Genomic DNA, 22113 nt, shown 5'->3' on the forward strand with positions numbered 1-22113 from the left:
TTTGTGGAATTTGTGGGGATATTTATAAAACGCAGCGTTCGCTCATGGTGAAAATGTCACTATGAAAGAGTTGGGAATTGCTTACCTCGAGGGATAAAGAAACAACAAAAAAGCACCCCTTTTCATTGACAGCTAATGTGCAGAATAAGGCCATGGCCAACTCTCCAGCTCTCTATGCTCCCCACAACTGCTGACCAGTCTCTTTACAGCTAGGGCTTTCAGCAGATTTCCTCTGGATTTCCTGGCACTGAATTCCCCCCATGTGGTCATAATGACTGAGAAAGCCATTGCACAGATGGGGAAGTTGGCCTTTAGTTCTGCTTCAGCTGAGCTGGCCGCACTGCCATAGGTTAGACGAATCAAGCTGAAATTTCTTGTTTGTGCCTGACTGTGGTCAGAGATAAACCTGTGCCAAACTCTAGTTGACTATTCTGCTGCATTCAACAGCATAGACAGAAGAAAACTTTGGGCTAAGCTCTTAAGTTGGTACCCCGACCCTAAACTGTTGAACCTACTGATCTTATTGCATACAGAAACCTGGATCCAAATAAAATTGGGGGCAGGTAACTGTCTATCAAGAAAAATAACTACCAAAAAAGGTCTGAAGCAGGGGTGCGTCCTCGCACCGACCCTGTTCAACCTTTTTATGTCCGATCTTTCCAACAATCTTAATAAATGCAATCATCATGCCCCAAAGGCAGGGGGCCTCGTTTTGTCGAACGTGTTGTACATGGACGACTTAATACTAATAAGCCAAACCCCCGTTGGCCTTCAACATCTCATTATTACAACAAGCAATTACTCTGAAAAGAACGGATTAAGCATAAACTTTGGGAAATCAAAGGGGATGATATTAAATCAAAAATATAAAAAGCCGCACCCACAATGGTTCCTGCCAGATCAGAAGATGGAAACAGTCAAAGAATATAAGTTTTTGGGTATCATTTTTGACTCAAAAGGCTCGTTCAAACAACAAAAAATGGCAATTAAGACCAGAGGGATATCCCTGGCAATTGCTCTAAAGAGAATTGAGAACAAAATAGCGGGCCCAAATCTAATCCCTCTGTTAAACGTTCTACAAGCAAGATTACTGCCATCGATAACCTATGGTAGCGAATGTATGAGAGGGAGAGACGAGCCCACATTAGACAAAGTAGTAGCAAAATCAATGTGAATACTCTTCAGAGTCCCACAGTACACCTCCCCAGCTCAACTAAGGCTTGAGTTCGGCCTACAGAAACAACAAATAGCACGTAAGGGTGCTTACGCAAAATGCGGGCACAAAGTAAAGAGCTCTGAAACGGGCACCCTGAACACTTACCTATGGAGAGAGCTGGAAAGAAATATGGACAGCCCGGCAATGGTCTATCTTCAAGCAGCAATAAGCACCCTTGCGCTAAAAGACCTTTGGGATATAAGCTGCACACACAAATGCTTCAAACGGCTCGTTAACAAAACTGTGAAGTATCAATCCCTGGAAGAAGATAAAGCAGCACTAACCAGTAGGACTCACGGGTGGTTCGTGATTCAGTGCTACACCAGGCCCCAACCACAGGCCGATCTAGGCACTGGCTTCTCAAAGGCGGTGAAGGAATCCATCTTGCATTTGAGAATGGGGGTAATACCATCAAAAGAACATCTTCCCCCGTGGAAACGCTCGGAATCCAACACAAAGTGCAGACTCTGCGAAGATCTAAAAGAGGACGTTTTGCACTTGTTATGCAGCTGCAAAGCCCTTGACAGTGAGCAAAGGAGACAGCTAACACAGATGTGGAACCAAAGACGTTTGCGAACCCGTCGACAGGCATTGTTGGCATGCTTTAACCCCTTCGATGCTCATGACGAGCTCAGCTCGTCATGAGGCACAGTTGAGCTGTGCTTATGACGAGCTGAGCTCGTCATGAATAAATGAGCTTTCAAAAAAGTCAGCACCGGAGGGGAAAACCCTTAGCAGCCAAGGTGTTAACGGGGAGAACATTCAATTAGCATGCAGACTGGTTTGCTTCATGAAACTAGCAAATACCGCACTAAACCCAGCCGATAGTCCATGATTTGGAATAACTATGACCTGCGAAAAACCCTTACCTAAAAAGAACTTTCATTTGTGAATGTTTGACAGTGTCCTTTTTTTCTGCTATAACTATGACCTGCGAAAAACCCTTACATGAACAGAACTTTCATTTGCGAATGTTTCCTTTTCTTTCCTGCTATAGCAAGCACAGAAAGCACACACTGACAGTGCCTCATAGGAATCCTTGGGCTTTTAATTCTTCTCTATTTAAAGATAGCACAATATTCTTCTTGCACATATTTATTTACAAATTTATCAATATTGCTAAATCTTGAAATGCTTGTATACGAATGTGACTGTAATGAAATGTACTCCTTTTACCTTTGCTATATTATATGCCTTGCAAAAGTGCTCAAGACTTGCTTACTTACTTATTGGTGAATGTTAATTATCCCAGTCCCTCCATACAAATCTGAACCCCAACATGATTATTACAGGTTACAGCTCAACCTATTAAAATATATTAAAGCCCACATGATTGTAAACAGGTGCATGCAAGTTAGACCCAAAAAGATGCATTTACTTTGTCAAAGCAGATAATGTTCACTTGTCCCCATAAGTTTATCCTCTGAGGGCTGAAGCAGAAGATGCCCTTATTCTTCAACCTTTTTTGGGCGTACATGACACCCACCGCTAGAGCAGCCAGAAGGGAGGGTGGTACTGCTATGGTCATCATGATGATCACCATGATTATTGTTTCCCAGGCGGATTTCTGGAGGAGGAAAGACACCACATTGTAAGCAAACACAAACTAAGACCTTTATAGTTAGAATGTTTGGTATGCTGAACACTGCTATTTGGAATGTAAAATTCTACCATATTAATTTATTTTACATCTCTAAGTCAATAGAATGGTATGGTTTTTTGAAGACAATGTACACATAAACTGTATTGGCTCTGTATGTACTACATTCACAGGTGGTGGTTCAGGACCACCCTGCAGCCACTGTCACTTGCACCAGACACAGCACATTTCAGACATGCCTTCCTTTTCACTCAAGAAAACAAAGATGGCCCTTCCTCAGTCTATGTGCACTTACTGTGTTGCGTTCAGACTGGATTCGAAGAACAGATTCTTTCAAGTGTGGACAATCATGAGTCCTGATCTCCAGTCACTTGTCCTTAACTGTTAGTGAAGAGTATTGTTGGCTAATTCTACCCACACCTCCAGTAAACATCCACTAAGGTCTCCGGGGTCTCTATTTAACATCAACTCAATGTTTCCCCTTGTGGGCCATTGCTTTGGACCTCTGATGTGGTGTCAGACCCCCCAATAAGGTATCACTGACTGTAATGATTTTGTAAATGCTTTTGAGATGCAACCTGTACTGCCCAATAAAATAAAATCAGCTGCTACAGACAGCTGAAGTAAGAGTAAGAGCACACATGCGTGGGCTGAGCCAGGAAGAATATTGACTATCTGTACATAGATAGCACTGAGGCAGATGGGCCAAGTCTAAAATTAAATATTTCAATTGGGTACTGAAAGGAAATGCAACAGTTCTTTGGGTAAAGTGTAAAATATGTTTTCCAATTTCCACTTTGCACATGTCATGTTTAAACTGAATAACACTGTGACTTTAGATTGGAACATGAACCTAGGACCAGACCTACTAGGAAATTCAGTGGTGCAACCACTTATGGTTTGTCTCTCCAGGACCAATGCCACTTTACATCTGCACATCCTCTGTTGTAATAATGTGAAATACTACACAAGGATGTCAACAAGAATTCAATTTGTGCCATATAAACAAGAGATATGTTCCATGAGTGATCTGGAACTATGAGGACCTTTTCCATTTCAAATGAAGAAAGGTTTGTGGAAATCAGATTATTAAAATTAGGTGGGCCAGAAAGGTTTAGAATAGAATTATGTTCAACCACTTTAAACGTGCAATTGCCTTTTATGGGATGCACAACCTATATCTGGATAATCAAGTTCTCCATTAAAAGCAGAACACTGGACAAATAGATTGGGCTGACGTTTCATACTCTGAAGAAAAAGGTAGTCTGTGGTATTCTTTCTGAGTTGATAGTAGGGCTTACATTTTGCAGTTGGGCTGACAGTCCAGGGCTTTGACACATTTTTTAATGGAACTAGTATATTATAAATCGTCACAGTGCTATTGAGTTAAAAACTATAAATTGATTTGGAATTCTTTACTGCTTTGTATCAGTGTTAAATACAACCAGGAAGGGTGTGGACACATATTTTGCATCACGCATTACATCGTAAAAAAAGTGGAAGCTTTAGTCCTGGGCCTTGTCAAGCTACCAGGCTCCAACAGAACATCCATGGTGAACACCCTCCCAAAAATGGGTGCTACTATAGCCGGGCCAGACAGGCTGCCTTGCATACTACTTCCTTTAATGAAGACGAGTCACTGGACACGTGGCCTCACACGTGTCCAGTGACCATGTGTCCTTTCATGGCCACTGGTGTTTGTAGCACATCCATGTTGATCCATGGAGTTATCCTGGCGTGTGGGAAAGCCACTAAGAAGTGAAATTCAGCATACCAGGCAGAAGAAGCACCACCTAGAGCCATAGTCAAACCCTAGCCTCTCCTAAGCCTCAATGTTCCACAGCCTTCCAAAGCCTAAGCCTTACCCTAGGCTCATCCAGTGGCCCTAGGCCCCTCTGTCTCTCCTAGCCCTAACCCAGCGCCTCCCACACACTAATACCCATACCTTTTTTAAACTGGATTCACCAAGACATTAAACGTCTCTCAAAACTGTGAATTGATGAAAATGCTACTTACACCTGCTATGATGTATATCACAATTGAGTAAATCACTGACAAGAGGCCAAAACCAGCAAGACACATGATAAAGCGGACTGCGTCCTGGTGTAGTTTGAAGTTGACAGGCCTGGAATATAGAATGGACCTCACCAGATCACCTTTTGCTGTGTTGAACCCTAGTGGAGACAGAGCAACAATGAGATTATGAGAGGTCAAATGCTGAAGGAATTGTATATAACAACCCCATGGTGAACAGCAGTGAAAAGTATGTATACAGGATCTGTAGAGCTACACACTGTGGCTGACATCCCACATTACATCAGAAGAAGCTTAAAGAGGATGCATCTTGGATTAGTCAGGCAACAAGCAAGCAGGCAACCAATGCAAGGCTAATGGAACACAATGATGGTGTGCAAAGTAAGGGGCATTAAAAAGGAAAATTGGAGTCTCCTACTTGGCTTAGGAGTTTGGTCCAGTATGTCATAGGATATTTAGCTCTTGTAGTGCTACCTATCTAGTCACATGTCCTGGGACTATGCAATGGATTTATTACTGACCTTTCAGTTATTCATGATTGTGTTCATTTTTCAATTGTTCATATATACATTCAACTCAATTACAATTACATTCTATTGAAAACAGAAAACAAAAAGAGAAGCAGTTGACTCACAAAAGAAACAATAAAATAAATAATTACAAATATCATTTGTGAATCCTCCAATAGTGTCCTTTCATCACATGATGCCCCCTACTTTGTGTGTGGACTACACAATAGATATCAAAATCACATTTTATATATACCAATAGATTATATGCTTTGTGTGTCTGCCTAAGAAGTGTAAAAAAGAAAAACCAAGGCAGCAGGTCTTTTATTCCTCTGGATCCAGGATATGAAACAACATCTCTGTATCCATCAACACCCACACCTTAAATAAAATACACAAGCAGGATTGTTGCTTGAAAGCAAAGTTTATTCAGATGAATGATGTGGGAGCTCCTGGAGTTCCTCCAAGATGTCGGACAACAAAGTAAGCACAGGTAATTACACCCATGTCCAGCACTGGAAGTATACTCAATATTTATGTTCTCAGGCATAGCAAACAGATAAACATTCATTATTCGTGTAAATGTTTCTTCCTGGCACATTGATAACATGCTGTTAACTAGTGCGCTCTTCTCATAATCCTTTGAGTTACGTGCAGATTCCAGAATGAGAACATCATATCTTACTCCCTTGTCCTCCCATGCCATCTGAAGCAAAATACCCTTAATTGTTAGTTACTGAAGCTCATGCATGTATTAGTGCTATGACAGTGCATTCACGTCACTCGAACAACATGGAGTTGCTTTAGTTTATTCGTTTGTGGTCCAGGCAACTACATATCCATGAGGACCTTCCCAATGCTGCTCCATTTAAAAAGACAGTCAAAGACATATCCTTTAACCCCTCCCCTGCTGATGACGGAATCGCTCCGTCATCAGCCGCGGTGGCGCTGTGCTGATGACGGAGTGGTTCCGTCATGGCCCGCCCGACGCGCCTGCGCGGCACAGATTCCGCGCCTGCGCTGGGCGTTCTATTGAGCGGGCGGGGCCATGACGGAACCGCTCCGTCATAAGCACAGCGCAACCGACGCTGGTGACGGAGCGGTTCCGTCACCAGCATGCGCCCGCCGCATTTCCGCCCCACCCCCTTAGCACTGTGGCGGAATAGCTGCCGCAGTGAAGGGGTTAAAAGAAAACTACATCACAAATTCATCAATAGTCCACCACATAGCCACATGACCTACCACTTATTGATTTTATACTTCTTGTTTACCCTATACAGCTCTCTTCTGCCTTTTGCCTGGGTTATTGCATTTGAAGGGAGATCGAGAGGGCACACAACCAGCAACAAACCAAACACCGGGAACACAACCTCCTAGACATCTCTCAATCTGGAATCTGAGCCAACCAGAGCACAGAGACAGCTCTAATCACAGCCACGGATGACATTCAGGCCCTCCAGGCCCTCAAACGGATTGCCTCATACCTCACAGGAAGAACCCAGAAAATGTGTCTCCCATTGTCACCTCAGAACCTAAGAAGAGCATCTGCAGTGTCCCCCAAGGATCATCCATCAGCTCCGGCCTCTTCAACACGTACATGACCACCCTGGCCAACAGTGTCAGAATGCACAGAATCAACATCATCTCCAATGCCAATGACCCCCAGCTCATTCTCTAGATCTAAGAACATCCCTCTATAACCATAGCCAGCTTAAGCAGGTGTTTGAGGAGCATTGCTGACTGGATGAAAGACAACTGTCTCAAGCTCAACTCGGTCGAGATGGAAGTTCTCATCTTTGGGAACAACACTTTGCCATAGAAAGACATCATGGTGGCCTACTGAACTTGTCCCATCCCCCACCCAACAGACTCCACCCTCAACCTCAGCATCTTCTTGGACAGCAAGCTATACATGAAGAAACAGGTGAAAGCAGTATCATCCGCTTGCTTCGACACCCTACGCATGATCTGTAAGATCTCTAGGTGACTCCTAGTCAAAACCAGATGGACCATCACACAGACCCTCATCACCAGCAGTCTGTACTAGGGGAGCACAATCTACATAGAAATTACAACCCACCTCCAAAGGAAACTACAGACAATGTAAAACTCAATTGACCCCCCAGAAGGACCCACATCTCACCACACCTCAAGAAGATGCACTGGCTCCCGAACCAGAAAAGATGCAAGTTGAAGATGCAGAGCACGTATATAAAGCTATACACATCAAAGGACCAGAATACATAAACAAACGCATCACGTTCCACCAACTGACCACACACCTACGATACACCACCCTCTTCCTCACAGAACCCCTCTGGATCCACTGAAGCAACAGCAGAGGATTCTCCTTCTTACATCTGGTGACCAACGCTTGGGACGACCTTCCACTGCACCTCAGGATTGCCTCTTTGCTTTGGGATTTCAGGAAAGGGCTCGAGGCCTGGCTGTTCATATGTATCCATGAAGCAACTAGCAACTTTACCGCCTTGAGACCCTCACAAGTGATTTGTTGTGGTTTATAAATTCTGATAGATTCACTGATTGAGAAATAACATATATATGTATATATATATTTTCCACAATATTCAGCTCACATGGAACAAAAATGTCAGACACTCCTGTACGCTGATTTCTCAATTTAATTACTTTTTAACGCATTTTGGCATTACACATTATTCATGGTCATAGTATACCAGCCACCAACTTCCATGTTAAATAAAATACAAACATTGAAAACGGACTGCACCCAACATCAAGTGATAGATAGGAAAGCTGGATTGGCCATCTTAATACAGGCTAATTTGTCTACAATTTATACATAACTTAATATAAACAAATGCAATTTAAAGTTGAAATTTCATATAAACTCAGTGCCGCGTTATTAATATCATAATTTTGTTTTGTAACAACCATGCATGACTAATGGGCCAACAATAATAGTTGCACAAAACAACACATTTTTCCTCAAACTTGCTGATACCAACTAGGAGAGAGCAGGTAATGCCAATTCTTGGGCCCTCCCTACAAATATCGCAATGAGAGCATAGATACTGCTGTATTGCCTTCAAGGTAGAAAGTATAATGCAATCCAACAGATTCTGCCTAAGTGGGCAATGCATGCATAAGCAAAAATAAATGCAAGAAATGATTTTCTAAATGCAAGATTATATTCAAAATGTAAGAGTCACCAGGATAAATTCTGCATAAAGGTACAGCACAAAAATACTCAATTCTTGAAGTATTTGAAGACAGAAGACTCCCAGCTATTCTCTATCTCAAAATGTGCATTTACCTATGTGAAAAATAGAAATATAAGCATTTCAATAAAACCTTTTAAAATACAATGAATACATATACTCTTCATATTAACCCAGATGGATCCCCAATTCCTCATGTGAGTTTAAGCCCTCTGGAATTGGGATCTCAAAGTCAATAATATATTTGAACTTCAAATTCCGCGGTCTCAATTCATGGTTGCCACCCCTTACATTAACCCCTTCGCTGCGGCGGCTATTCCGCCGCAGCGCTAGGGGGGGGGCGGTCGCGCGGCGGTACCGTACTTGTGACGGAACCGCTCCGTCACGGCTCGCGGGTGAGCTGTGCTTGTGACGGAACGGTTCGTCACGAACCCGCCCGCCCATTAATTAGTCAGCGCAGGCGCGGAATTCGCGCCGCGCAGGCGCGGGGAGCGGGCCGTGACGGAACCGTTCCTTCACAAGCACAGCTCACCCGTGGCTTGTGACGGAGCGGTTCTGTCACAAGCATGCAACGGGTTAACCTCTCCTGCATCAATCACAATCATATGAAGAAATTTCTCATTCTGAAAATGAGAGTTAAAAAAATGGTGGGCCACTGGGTAATGCTTATCATTGTCCCTAATAGCCCGAATATGCTCAAGGACACGTTTCTTAGGTCTGTATATTGTACTCCCAATGTAAATCATGTTACAGGGACAGATTAGATCAATAAGTGGTGTTACACGTCAACGTTTTTTTATCATAAATTCCCTGGTTGAATTGGATATTTGAAGTCTGGAACAATCAGAACTATTGCTGCAAGTCTTGCAGTATCGAGAGCAAAGGAATCCTTCTCTACCCAATTCAACAGGCTTCTCCTGTTTTTAATCATATTTTGGCTAAGCTCATCCCTCAAGGATCCTCTATACCTAAAGGTGATTTGAGGATGCCTAAATATGCCAATGTTTATTCAGAACCCTATGTAAATGACTTGCCTGATGAGAAAAGGTAGTAATGAACCTCACACTGGCAGTATCATCCAGATTTTTGTGTTTCTGAAGTAACTAATTTCACAAGACTGCCTCAGCTCTCATTCTTGCCTGTTTTATAATTTTCTTGCTGTTTCCTCTCTCAGTGAACATCCTGCACATAATATTTTTCCATTTCTGAAATGATTCCCCTGTGCTGCAGTTTCGTTTAGCACGCAACAATTCCCCATATGGTATACTATACACTAAATTTGGGGAATGTGCACTGCTGGCACTCAACAAACTACATCCTGCGGTTTCCTTCCTGAATAACTCAGCTTCCAACCTTTCCCCTTCCACGTTTACCCTCACATCCAAAACTGTGGTCAAGGTTTTGCTTATATTCCCCATGAAGGTCAGGTTGAAGGAATTCTGATTCAATCAGTTTACAAAATGCTTGGCAGATTCCTCATCACCTTCCTGGTAGGTCGCTCCCCCTCTGCTGCAAAGCCACCAGTGCCAGTGCCATCCTTCTGCTGCCTCCTGCCTGAGGACTCGTGTTCCTGGTGCCCCGCACCTGATCGCCATTGCTGCTGCTTTCTGCTGCTGTGTGCCTTTGCCCCTGCCCATTCTCTCGTTTCTATACCCTGTGTGCCTGTGCCCCCGCCGGTTTTCTGTACCCTGTGGGCCTGTGCCCCTGCCCGTTTTTATTCTGTGCCCTGCTGCTGTAAGCCTGTTCTGTGGCTTCTCCCAGTCTAGGTGTTAGCTCATTTTCGCCAATTTTTCCCGCCGCTGCCTTCCCTGCGGCCCCACCCCGCCGTGCCCATTCGCGGTCCTGGCAACCATCCTCCCGCCTCCCAGCTGATCCTCCCTCCCCACCACCCCTTATATGGTGGACGTGCGCAGCGGGCGTGCCGCTGGAGCATCGAAGGCGCGCCTAATGCAAGCCCGTCTGCGCCTGGACCGCGCCCAGTGCCAAAACCCCTGGCCCTCACACAACCCGTGATGCCCGCTAAAGCTACGATGCCAACACCCTCATCGCTCTCAAACACGGACCCACCACCAATTACTACAAGGCCACCCCCATGCACAACCACGGCCCCTTCACCTTCCAGAACTGAATCTTATCCTGCAACAGCTACACCGAGGCACCCACAGCAGCGGAACCCAACCAACTGCGATGTATCCTGCTCAACACCCACTCCGCACGCAAGCACGCCGTCGAGCTCTGGGACCTACTCACCACAACATCACCTGACGTCGCCTTCTTGACTGAGACCTGGATGAATGAAGCCTCCGCCCAGACATCGCAGTGGCCGTCCCTGATGGATACAAGATCTCGCGCAGAGACTGCACCAACGGAGTCGGAGGAGGTATCCCCATAATCCACAAGAACACCATCAAGGTCTCCACAAACACCGACGATACCCTCACCACCGCCGAACACATGCACTCCAAGATCCACACGGACTCCAAGACCACCCTCAGAGGCACCCTCGTCTACAGACCACCTGGCCCACGTCCCCAATTCTGCAACTCAATCACTGACCTCCACCAACTACATCCTGCTCGGCGACCTGAACTACCATCCGGAAAATAACAACGACAGCAATTCCTCCACCCTGGTCAACAACCTTCACCACCCTAGGACTGAAACACATCGTCGCAAACTCGACCCACATTGCCGGCCACACGCTGGATGCCATCTACACCGCCAGCCCACGCATTGCCTTCAGCCACGCTTCCAAGCTCACCTGGACCGACCACCACTGCGTCCACTTCACCTTCCAGAAACCCGTCACTCACCACCGTACCCTACTGATCCCCGCTGACGCTGGGGCAAAGTGACCAAGGAACTTATAGAAACACACCTCGCACTCAATCCACCAACCAGCCCCACCGACCCCAAGTATGGGGTCCGCACCCTTAGTCTCCGGATGGAGGACTGCGCCAACACCGTAGCACCAATGAGACAACCCACCGACAGAGACACCAGCCAGAGAGCCAGCTGGTTCACCCCGGAGCTCCTGGCCTCCAAGCGCACCTGCCTGAAACTCGAAAAAACCTGGCTCAATGATAGAACGCCCACCACCCGCAGAGCCCACAAAGACGCCACTCGCAACCATCACCACCTCATCAGGACCACCAAAAGAGCCTCCTTCAAAGACCGCCTCAACAACAAAGCCCACAACAGCAAAGAGCTCTTCAACATCATCAAAGAACTCTCCAAACCTAGCTCCTGCACCTACGACATTCTGCCATCGCAAGCCCTGTGCGACACCCTCGCTGCTTTCTTCCACCGCAAGATCACTGACATCCTCAACAGCTTCAACCCCTGGCTGAAACCTATGGACCCCGCCACGACGAACATTCTGAACCCCAGCCTCCACGGACCTCTGGCCACATGGACCAACGTAAACACAGAAGACATAATCAAGACCATGAGCACCATCCACTCAGGCTCCCCATCTTATCCTCTTCCCCAACAAATCGCAAACAAAGCCGACAGCCTCATCGCAACCCACCTGCGTAACATCATCAACCTCTCCTTTGAAACCACTACCTTTCCGTAGAGCTGGAAGCACGCTGAGATCAACGCCCTCCTGAAAAAACCGAAGGCGGACCCGAGCGACCTCAAGAACTTCTGGCCCATCTCCATCTCCATGCTCCCATTCCCAGGAAAGGTCATGGAAAAGATCGTCAACACCCAGCTCACCCGCTACCTAGAAGACAAAAACATTCTGGACCCCTCCCAGTCAGGCTTCTGCAGCAATCACAGCATCGAAACCACCCTCATCGCCGCCACAGACAACATCAGAATCCTACTCAACAACGGCGAGACAGCAGCCCTCATCCTCTTGGACCTCTCCGCCGCCTTCGACACCGTCTGCCACCACACACTTCGCACTCGCCTCCATGCCGCAGGGATCTGAGACAAGGCCCTGGATTGGACCACCTCCTTCCTCACCGACAGAACACAGAGAGTCCTCCTCCCCCCGTTCCAAACCGGAACCACCAAAACAATCTGCGGCGTCCCGCAGGGATCCTCCCTCAGCCCGAAGCTGTTCAATGTCTACATGGCTCCCCTTGCTCGCATTACCAGACTACACAACCTAAACATAATCTCCTACGCCGACGACACCCAGCTTATTCTCTCCCTCACCAAGGACCCCTTCACTGCAAAATCCAACCTGCACCAGGGTATGAAGGCCGTCGCCGATTGGATGGAGGCAAGCCAGCTCAAGCTGAACACAGACAAGATGGAGATCCTCATCCTTGGGCCCAACCCCTTAGAGTGGGACTACTCCTGGTGGCCAGCATCACTGGGAACCCCCCCGGCACCAACCAACCATGCACGCAACCTAGGGGTCATCCTCGACTCCAAGCTCAGCATGACCAACCAAGTCAAGGCAGTCTCCTCCTGCTTCCACACCCACCATATGCTCCACAAGATCTACAGATGGATCCCGGCGGACACACGGAAAACCGGCACCCATGCCCTCGTCAGCAGCCGACTCGACTACGGAAACGCCCTCTACGCCGGAGCCCCATCCAAACTCATCAACAGACTCCAAAGAATCCAGAATGCCTCAGCACGCCTGATCCTTGACGTACCACGCCGGGACCACATCACCCCGCACCTAAGAGACCTGCACTGGCTCCCCGTTGACAAAAGAATCACATTCAAACTCATGATCCACGCACACAAAGCACACAAAGCACTCCACAAGACCGGCTCAGCATATCTCAACAACAGACTCACCTTCTACGTACCCAACAGGAAACTCCGCTCCACCGACCTTTCCCTGGCTGCCGTCCCACGCATCCACAGAACCACTTCCGGGGGCAGATCCTTCTCCCACCGCGCCGCCAAGACCTGGAAACCCTTTGTTGGTAGCTGTTGCGCGCAACAAATGCACAAACTAAACTAAACGCCTCCCCCTCAACCTACGACAGACTGCAGACCTCCCGGCCTTCAGGAGACTGCTCAAGACCTGGCTCTTCGATCACTAGCTGCAGCTCCACCCCGCCCTAGCGCCTTGAGACCCTAACAGGTAAGTAGTGCACTTTACAAATCCCCTGATAGATTGATTGATTCCAAATACAAAAGATATTATCAATAAAGCATGACCAAAAAAATACTACATTTCTCAAATTCCTCCAGATGTTTTGGCACCTGCTATCTCCAGCTCATGCAGCTAGTGGCTAAGCAGGTGCCCATTGCAGTTCCTTGTTTTTTTTCTGTTTATACAGTTGTTGAAGAGGAAAAAGTTGTTGCTCAAGCCAAAAGTAAATAATATCGAGAATCATCTCAGAATAGAATAGAATAGGAGAGAGATTTCTTAAAATGTCTTACAGCCTGCAAACCCAGATTGTGTACAATACTCGTATAGAGACTACTCACATCCAAAGTTATAAGTGTATATTTCTTATCCCAATGAATGCCACCAATCATAGCTAAAAAATTAGTCGGGTCTCGTATACATGCAGGTAATCCTACCACAAAAGGTCTTAAATAGTGATCTATAAGACGCGAAGTATTTTCCAATAAAGATCTTAGGGAGGAAACAATTGGTCTTCCATGAGAATTCACCACATTCTTATGCAATTTAGGTAAGAGGCATAGTACCGGAATATATATATATAAACGCTGTAAAAACCAAAGGTTACAGCGACGTTATAGTTAGGAAATAGTATTAAAAAAAGATTAGAGATTCGCTGAAAAAAACAATTTTGGCCCAGGGAAGGAGGGCATCCTCCAGGTCAGGTATTTTTGAAATGGTGAGGGGGGCTACAAGGGCCGTCCTCCCTTGCCCAATTACGGCCCTAGGGACCCCATCCCACGAGCCCTAGCAACTTTTTAATTTTTTTTATTAAAAAAAAAAAGGAGGGGCCATGCAGTACTTCCCTCCCGGGTCAATTTTGGCCCTGGCGACCCCGGGTCTGGTCTTTTCCTTTTTTTAAAAAAGGAAGGGTGGCTGCGTGGCCCCCTTCCCTAGTCCAATTTGGCCCCTGGTACCTCATCCACCAGGGACTGCCCTCCATTTTGTGTGCCCTGTTCCCACCCAGGGCACTAATTGACATTTCTAAGGGCTGTGGGAAAGCCTCAAGGCCCGCATGGTCCCTCTCAGCTGCCCATATCCTGCAGGAGCTGGGATTGATTTCACAGACAGGGAGCTTCTGGAAAGGCAGCTCCCTGTCTGTCAAGCCAATTTTGCTCTGCTTTCAACAAGGAAGAGCATTCTTTGCTCTCGCTTGGTGAAAGTGGAGCAGTGTTTGCTCTGACTTGGCAGGAGCAGTAAAGCCACAGCAAACAAGCTATGTCCCGTGGAAGGGCACCCCGGAAAATAGCAGAATTGGCCCTGGGGGTGGCGGCCTGCAGGGCCATCAATGGCGCTTGGAGTAGGGCACAAGCCCCCTCCACCATTAATTTTAGCCCCAAGGACAATGTTTATATTTTGCTCTGGGGTCGATGTCACTGGTCGATAATGCAGGGTCGGGCCTCCCCTGTATTATCTTTAATTGAGATCTGTGCTCCGGAGAGATAGAAGTCCCTGAGGCATAGGGGGAGCCATGAGGCTCCCCCGCATATAATTATGCTACTGCTCTGGGAAGGTGGCGGTCCTTGGGGCTGCAGGCGAGGCTGTAGGGCCTCCCCCACATTATCATTTATTGAAATCTGTGCCCCAGGGAGGAGGCGGTGCCTGGGGCAGTGGGGGAGCAGCATACAATTATCTTACTGCCCCGAGGAGGTGGAAGTCCCTGGGGCTTTGAATTTCCTCAGGAGGGAGGCCCAGTGTGCCCTTTTCCTATGTTTTAACAATGCCTCTGGGACACAGCCCACCCAGGGGCTTATTACTATATGAGCCCAGAGTCTATGCTACTTTTCGTTTTTTTTTTCAATGGACAGGATTTGCAGATTCAGTGAGACTTCTGCCAAAATACATTTTTAATAAAAGCTTTTTTGGCCCTGATGAGTCCCTCCCAAGAGGCCTAGGGGGTCGGAGTGTTTATGCCCTGTGGATGTGGTAGTCCCTGGGGCAGCAGGGGAGCCATGAGGCTGCCCCGCATATAATTATGTTACTGTCCTGGGCAGGTGGCAGTTCCCGGGGCTGCGGGTAGGCCGTAGGGCCTCCCCCACATTATCCTACCCTGCATATAATTATGTTACTGCCCTGGGGAGGGGGTGATCCGCAGGGCTTTGAATAGCCTCAGGAGGAGGGGGGTCCAGTGTGCCTACCTCCTATGTTTTAACAATGCCCCTTGGACCTGGCCCACCCGAGGGGTTATTAATAAATGATCTTGGAAGCCCATGTTACTTTAAAAAAATGAGAATTTTGACGGGATTTGCAGATCCAGCGCGACTCCCACTAAAATGTATTTTAAAAAAGAGCTTTTTGGCCCCTGGTGAGTCCCTTTGAGACCCCCCAGAGGCTTAGTATGTCAGGTTGTTTCTAACCTGCCCCCTTTTTACTTTTTATAATGTTATTTCTGTGACTCTGCTTCAAGCTGAGTCACAAGATGGTTGCCAACACTTCCTCGTTTGAAGTGCTAGAAGCTAATCAGATCTCAGCATGAGATCATGAGGGGTTACGGATCCACCATGTCACTATACATACAAATGGATTTTTTATACATTTATCCGCAACTACGGAACTGATTTACACCAAATCACAAAAAGGCACTTCCATGGACCAATATCTACCTTCCTGATAAATATGGTGTAATTTTTGTGAGCCGCTCGGGCTGTAGACTTGTCTAAAGGTCCTATGGAAAGTAACATTGGGTAGGCGCACTTTTAAGCACCCCATGGTTTAACGCCTCGGCTTAATGGATAACCCCAAAACTTTGAAGACAGCATCTAAAGTGAGCGTTGTATCAGTTTTTTTTTATTTCCTGAAATGAAAGAACTCTATTTCTATGGTAACTATATACTAACTACAACTACCTTGTGGCAACTTCCAGTAGAAAAATTTAATTATATACCGCCAGTAGGTAGTTATAGTTAGAATCTATTTTCCATAGGAAAAGCATTTTTTGATTTGCCAATAATTTGACACCGGTTTATGAATCTTCGCGTAATTTTCAAAATAAATGGCCTGCTATGGTCAGCTCCTGTTCTGAAAGTTTCAGGGTGATTTGTCAAGCGGGCCGAGAAAAAAGGGGGATCCCAAAACAAGTTTTCCCCATGTTAATTTCCACAGGAAATTTAGCAACGGCTACAGCCTGAACTGCTGAACGGAATTACACCAAATTTGGTAAAAAGGTAGCTCTTTTGTTTAAATGGTGTAAATCTGATCAGTAGTTCCTGAGAAATTCCAAAAAGAAAAATATTGATATCTGTGCACCCAGAAGGAGTTGCGACTCCTTCCGAGAATGAGCTGACTTTTGATTGGCTGCCAACACTTCAAACCAGGAAGCGATGGCAGCCATCTTGTGACTTGGTAACAGAGTCACAAGAAAAAGGGGGTAAAAAATTGAAAAATGAAGAAAAAGGGGCAGGGTAGAAACACCCTGACCCCCTAAGCATGCTCAGGGGGTCCCACAAGGATCCCCAGGGCCCAAAAAAGCATTTATAAAAAAAAGAAACAGCCAAATTTGAGCTGTGTGTGTTAATCCGGCTGAAATTCTTTTTTAAGAACGAAGTGCGGGCTCCCGCATTTCGTTTCTTAAATCAATATGAAGTGATATCATCAGTGATGTCACTGACCATGTCATGAATGATGTAATATGTGATGTGCAAACACAACAGGTGATGGATCGAATGTGGATCAATGTCACACACTCACCCCAGTCCAAAGATCTGGGCCCAAATCCATCATTTTTTTGCAGTCCACACCACCCTGGGTTAGACAATGGCGATATGCAAATCAGCTCTGACCCTGTGCCCCATGGGAACAGTCCAGTCCGAACTACAAAAGCCATGTCCTTCCCAGAACGGAATCAAGCATCCGAGGACAGGACCGGTTTCGAGGTAACACCTCTCATCAGCCCGGCTAGCTTGACTCCAGTGGTGTGGAGTGCCTGGGACCCACGTCTGGGCATCCCCAGCGCACTTAGGGCGGAATATGCAAACACAACAGGTGATGGATCGAATGTGGATCAATGTCACACACTCACCCCAGTCCAAAGATCTTGGCACTCCACACCACTGGAGTCAAGCTAGCCGGGCTGATGAGAGGTGTTACCTCGAAACCGGTCCGGTCCTCGGATGCTTGATTCCGGTCTGGGAAAGATATGGCTGTGTAGTTCGGACTGGACTGTTCCCATGGGGCACAGGGTCAGAGCTGATTTGCATAAAGCCATTATCTAACCCAGGGTGGTGTGGAGTGCAAAAAACGATGGATTTGGGCCCAGATCTTTGGACTGGGTTGAGTGTGTGACATTGATCCACATTCGGTCCATCACCTGTTGTTTTTGTAATATGTGATGTCATCAGCAGTGCATTGCAGGGGAATGAGTTATAGTTAGCTGAACTAACTATAACAGAGTTTTGTTTTGTACAAGTGAAATGTAATGCTAATTTTGAACTATAACGTCACTGAAACCTGTGTTTTTCTGTGAAAATATATATATATATATATATATATATATATATATATATATATATATATATATATATATATATATATATATATATATACATACATATAAGCAACACAGCTCCGGTATGGAAGAAGCCGTCTGTGGGGCGGTCCGTGGTCAGGGCACCGGAAGCCCTGTAAACTATCACAACAGCACCTCCTCCCTTGAGAAAGATCACCACGGACACCTCACATGGATTGCAGAAATTTTAATCATTCAACTGCACAGCAACGCGTTTCGACTTTACGTGATCAAGACGTAAAGTCGAAACGCGTTGCTGTGCAGTTGAATGATTAAAATTTCTGCAATCCATGTGAGGTGTCCGTGGTGATCTTTCTCAAGGGAGGAGGTGCTGTTGTGATATATATATACATATATATATATATATATATATATATATATATATATATATATATATATATATATATATATATATATATATATATATATATATATATATTACAGCTCAACTCCTCCGTTTCCAGACAGATCAGCTGTACTCCCACAATGCAGCTCATGAAGATGGTACAACGCTGTTCGATTGCTTCAATACATTTAGATTTACTTGTAAAGTACACCAACACCCCACACAGGACGCCAATGTGTTTCAGCTTACATCTTCAACATATATTACCTGCTGGCTGACACCAGTAGATAGTTATAGTTAGGACCTAGTTTCCATTGGAAAAGCATTTTTTGACTTGCCTACAACTTTGGGGTAGTTTAACCAATCTTCAGGAGATTTTCCCAAAAATGTGTCAAGGTAGGTTCTGGTTGTCATTAAAAGTTTGGGGTTGATCCGTGCAGTGGGGACTGAGAATTTGTGCAGATAAATAAGGGTGCATTTGTAATGTTAATTCCCTTAGGAACGTTTAGCCACACCTACAGCCCGAAGTGAGTAACCGGACTTACACCAAATTTGGCAGGGAGGTAGATATTTGTTCAAGGAAGTGCCTTTTGCCTATTTGGTGCAAATCTGTTCAGTAGTTTTTTTAGAAATTTAACAAGCCGAAATGTATAGTGATATCTCTGGTCGAGAATATTTTGTGATGATTCCGTGATTACTCGAGAATGCGCGTGCAAAAGGGAATGCTCTTCATTGGCTAGACGGAACCTGAGAAAGTTGAGTTAGCCATTTTATTGATCGGAAGCGATCCTGGGGCTGAACATTTCTGAAAAGCCTAACATAAGGAGTCAGAGTGGAGGTACTCTGACCCCAAGTTTGAGGAATCGGGGTGTTAGTGGCACAGATTATTTGTCCAAAATAGATTTCTTCATTTCGGGTGATATTTATAACAACACCACAACTGCCAACGTGGCTCCCCCATGTACCGTGGGGACAACGCAACTATGGACGTCGTCCCGAATATTGGAGGAAATATAAAAAATATATATATTTGTACATTAACCGGTGACTGTCACACACTTATCTACCTAGTCACATTTTCACTCAGATACTTATATACTGATTCACATACCCGCTCACACACTTTTATATCCAGTCACATACCCACTCAGATATTGATGTACCCACTGCCATACCCATTCAGGTACTCATGCATGCACTTACAGACTTTGACAGAAAAACCCATGTACAGACCCACTCAGACACTCATACACTCACTTACAAACCCAGTGTGGGACGTTTTCTTCCACTGACACACCCACTGATAGTGAGACCCACTCAGAAACGTATGCACCAACTCATAGATCCAGTCACAGGCTCATGTTCCCATTCACATACGCAGTCAGAGATTCATACACCCACTCACAGATCTATTCAGACACTCCTGCAGCCACTCGGAGACCCACTGATACACTCATATACCCAGTCAGAGTCTTACTCAGACATTCATGCATACACTCACAGACCCACTTACAGACTTATAATTCCATTCACACACCCACTGAGACATTGATTGACCCAGTCTCCTATCCAGTCTGACAATCATGTACTGACTCACAGAGCCACTAAGAGTCTTGAACTTCCACTCATACATTCACTGATAGAGAGATGCACTCAGAGACTTATGCAGCCAATGACACACTTACAGAAAGACTCATGAGTCGACTCTGATATACACTCATAGTCTTATATATGCAGTGACAGACCCACTCAGACACTTATGCATGCACTCGCATAACCGAGTAAATCATTAATACAGACTGTTATAGAGATATAGAAATATTTTTTAATGTTTTCAGAGAGTTAATTAGATAGTGATTTATCTAGCGTGATGGTTAGAATTAGTAAATTAGTTATAATTGTTGAATGTCGTGGTGTCTATTGAATTCCTGATTTTCCTTTGCATTTTTGCAGCTTAGTCGCGGTGAGTGCGATTACCAAAGTCATCAGGATCTCTGGCTTCACCGTGAAAACAGAAAATATGTTTTAGAGATGGTTTTATAGAAACTCTCTAGAAAACCATGACTTTAGAGAGTAAAGTAAGACACTCCTAGTGTGCAAAATACTACGATATGTGTGGACAAATGTGTTTTTGACTTTATATAAAAGGTGTGATCATCGTGGTTAATGACATTATTGTGATAAAATAGGTCTGAAAGATGTTTTTTAAAGAAACGTAGTACTAAAAATATTACTTTTACCATTCTTTGAAAGAAGTATGTATATAGTAATATGTATAGTACAATGTTCAGAATGGATATTTTTACATATTATTTTTGAATGTGTGAGTGGTCATTGAATATCTGCTTTTGTTTTCCATTTTTGTTATGTATCCACGGGGATCGCGATGTCGTCACGAAGATTGTCAAAAACTAAAAAAAGAAAAACTTTAGAAAAAAACTTCACAATATTTCGGGTAGTAGGCTGGCTTTGTCAAGAGCTGTTGCATTGGTTTCTGGAATCAGCCATCTCCTGCCTTAAACTCCTATTAACCTCTCGGATTGCTACCAACTCCTTCTGTATGGCTTCTCAAATTGTCCCCAAGGTCTGCATGTTTAGACCCTCTGCCATTCTGTTCGGGTGGAAATATGAAACGTGGGCACTTCACTCTGTCAGGGTACAGAGGAACTCTTACCGCCCAGGATCTTGCACAGGAACAGAAGCTGACTGTTCTCCGCTCCCTCCACAGAATCCCTCAGAATCCGTTATTCAAACTTGACTTCAAGTAACTCCGCAGGGGGAAGGGGGAGTGGATAAAATAACAAACAACAGAAGAGACTGCACTGGAGCTGTTCTCTTGCTTCTCCTGTTCAGTCCGACCTGCAGACCAACTTCCAGAAGAAACCTGAATGTATTTAAGAAGAAGGTTAGTGTCCACACCTAACTACTCTGGATTCTGACAATACTTTCGCTCAACTTTATTTACCTAAATTTCCAGTGATCTTGCTCCTCTTCTTAGGTTTTTATTTCTATCTCTTGAACCTCTTTGTTTTAAGTTTTCACCTATGAAACACAATAATATTATCTATCTGCATTTATCATGGTAACTCCAATGTATCGCTTAGCCCTACCTCTTACCTTCACTTAATTGTAGAGGTCCTTTTATCTCTCCATATTAGCAATTTTGTAAAAGTAACTCGCTACCTAAACCTACTCTACTACTGTTGCTACTTGGGGTGCTTACTAAACTATTTTAATTCTAGTTAATATCTATGTGGTTTATGATATCTACATGTAAACTTACTACTAAGTAATTTTGCCTAATGAAACATATTACTCTTAGCCTTTGCTTACTTGGTTTGTACTTCTATACTTTTAATCTCTCTCTCTCTTTCTCTTTTTCTCTTCAGGATACCGGTGGTTCATCACAGGTAAGTTTTCATTTGAATATTTTTCCTCTGTACATTGATTCAAAGAATGTCTTAGCCTTTCATTACATTGTTTCTTTATGCAGTGCCAGTATTATTCACTTATCTGTCTTCTTCTCTCTCTCTCTTTTCAGGAACTTGAAAATTTGCGGTCTTCGCGGATTCCTCTCAGGTACGCGACGTCTTG

General features: G+C 45.0%; 1 protein-coding gene across 1 annotated transcript in view; it reads right to left on the reverse strand.

Moving 5' to 3' along the window:
* Nucleotides 1–22113, reverse strand: part of LOC147684247 (putative cation-transporting ATPase 13A4) — a 446726-nt gene that overhangs the window by 206254 nt on the left and 218359 nt on the right. Inside the window, exons 11-12 of the mRNA XM_086944647.1 lie at nt 4833–4990; nt 2595–2783 (exon numbers count right to left, since the gene is read on the reverse strand). Coding sequence (XP_086800773.1) covers nt 2595–2783; nt 4833–4990 — 347 coding nt within the window. The remainder of the gene's footprint in view (nt 1–2594; nt 2784–4832; nt 4991–22113) is intronic.

The sequence above is a fragment of the Lissotriton vulgaris genome, chromosome 11 (genome assembly GCF_964263255.1).
Source record: "Lissotriton vulgaris chromosome 11, aLisVul1.2, whole genome shotgun sequence".
Taxonomy (NCBI): domain Eukaryota; kingdom Metazoa; phylum Chordata; class Amphibia; order Caudata; family Salamandridae; genus Lissotriton; species Lissotriton vulgaris.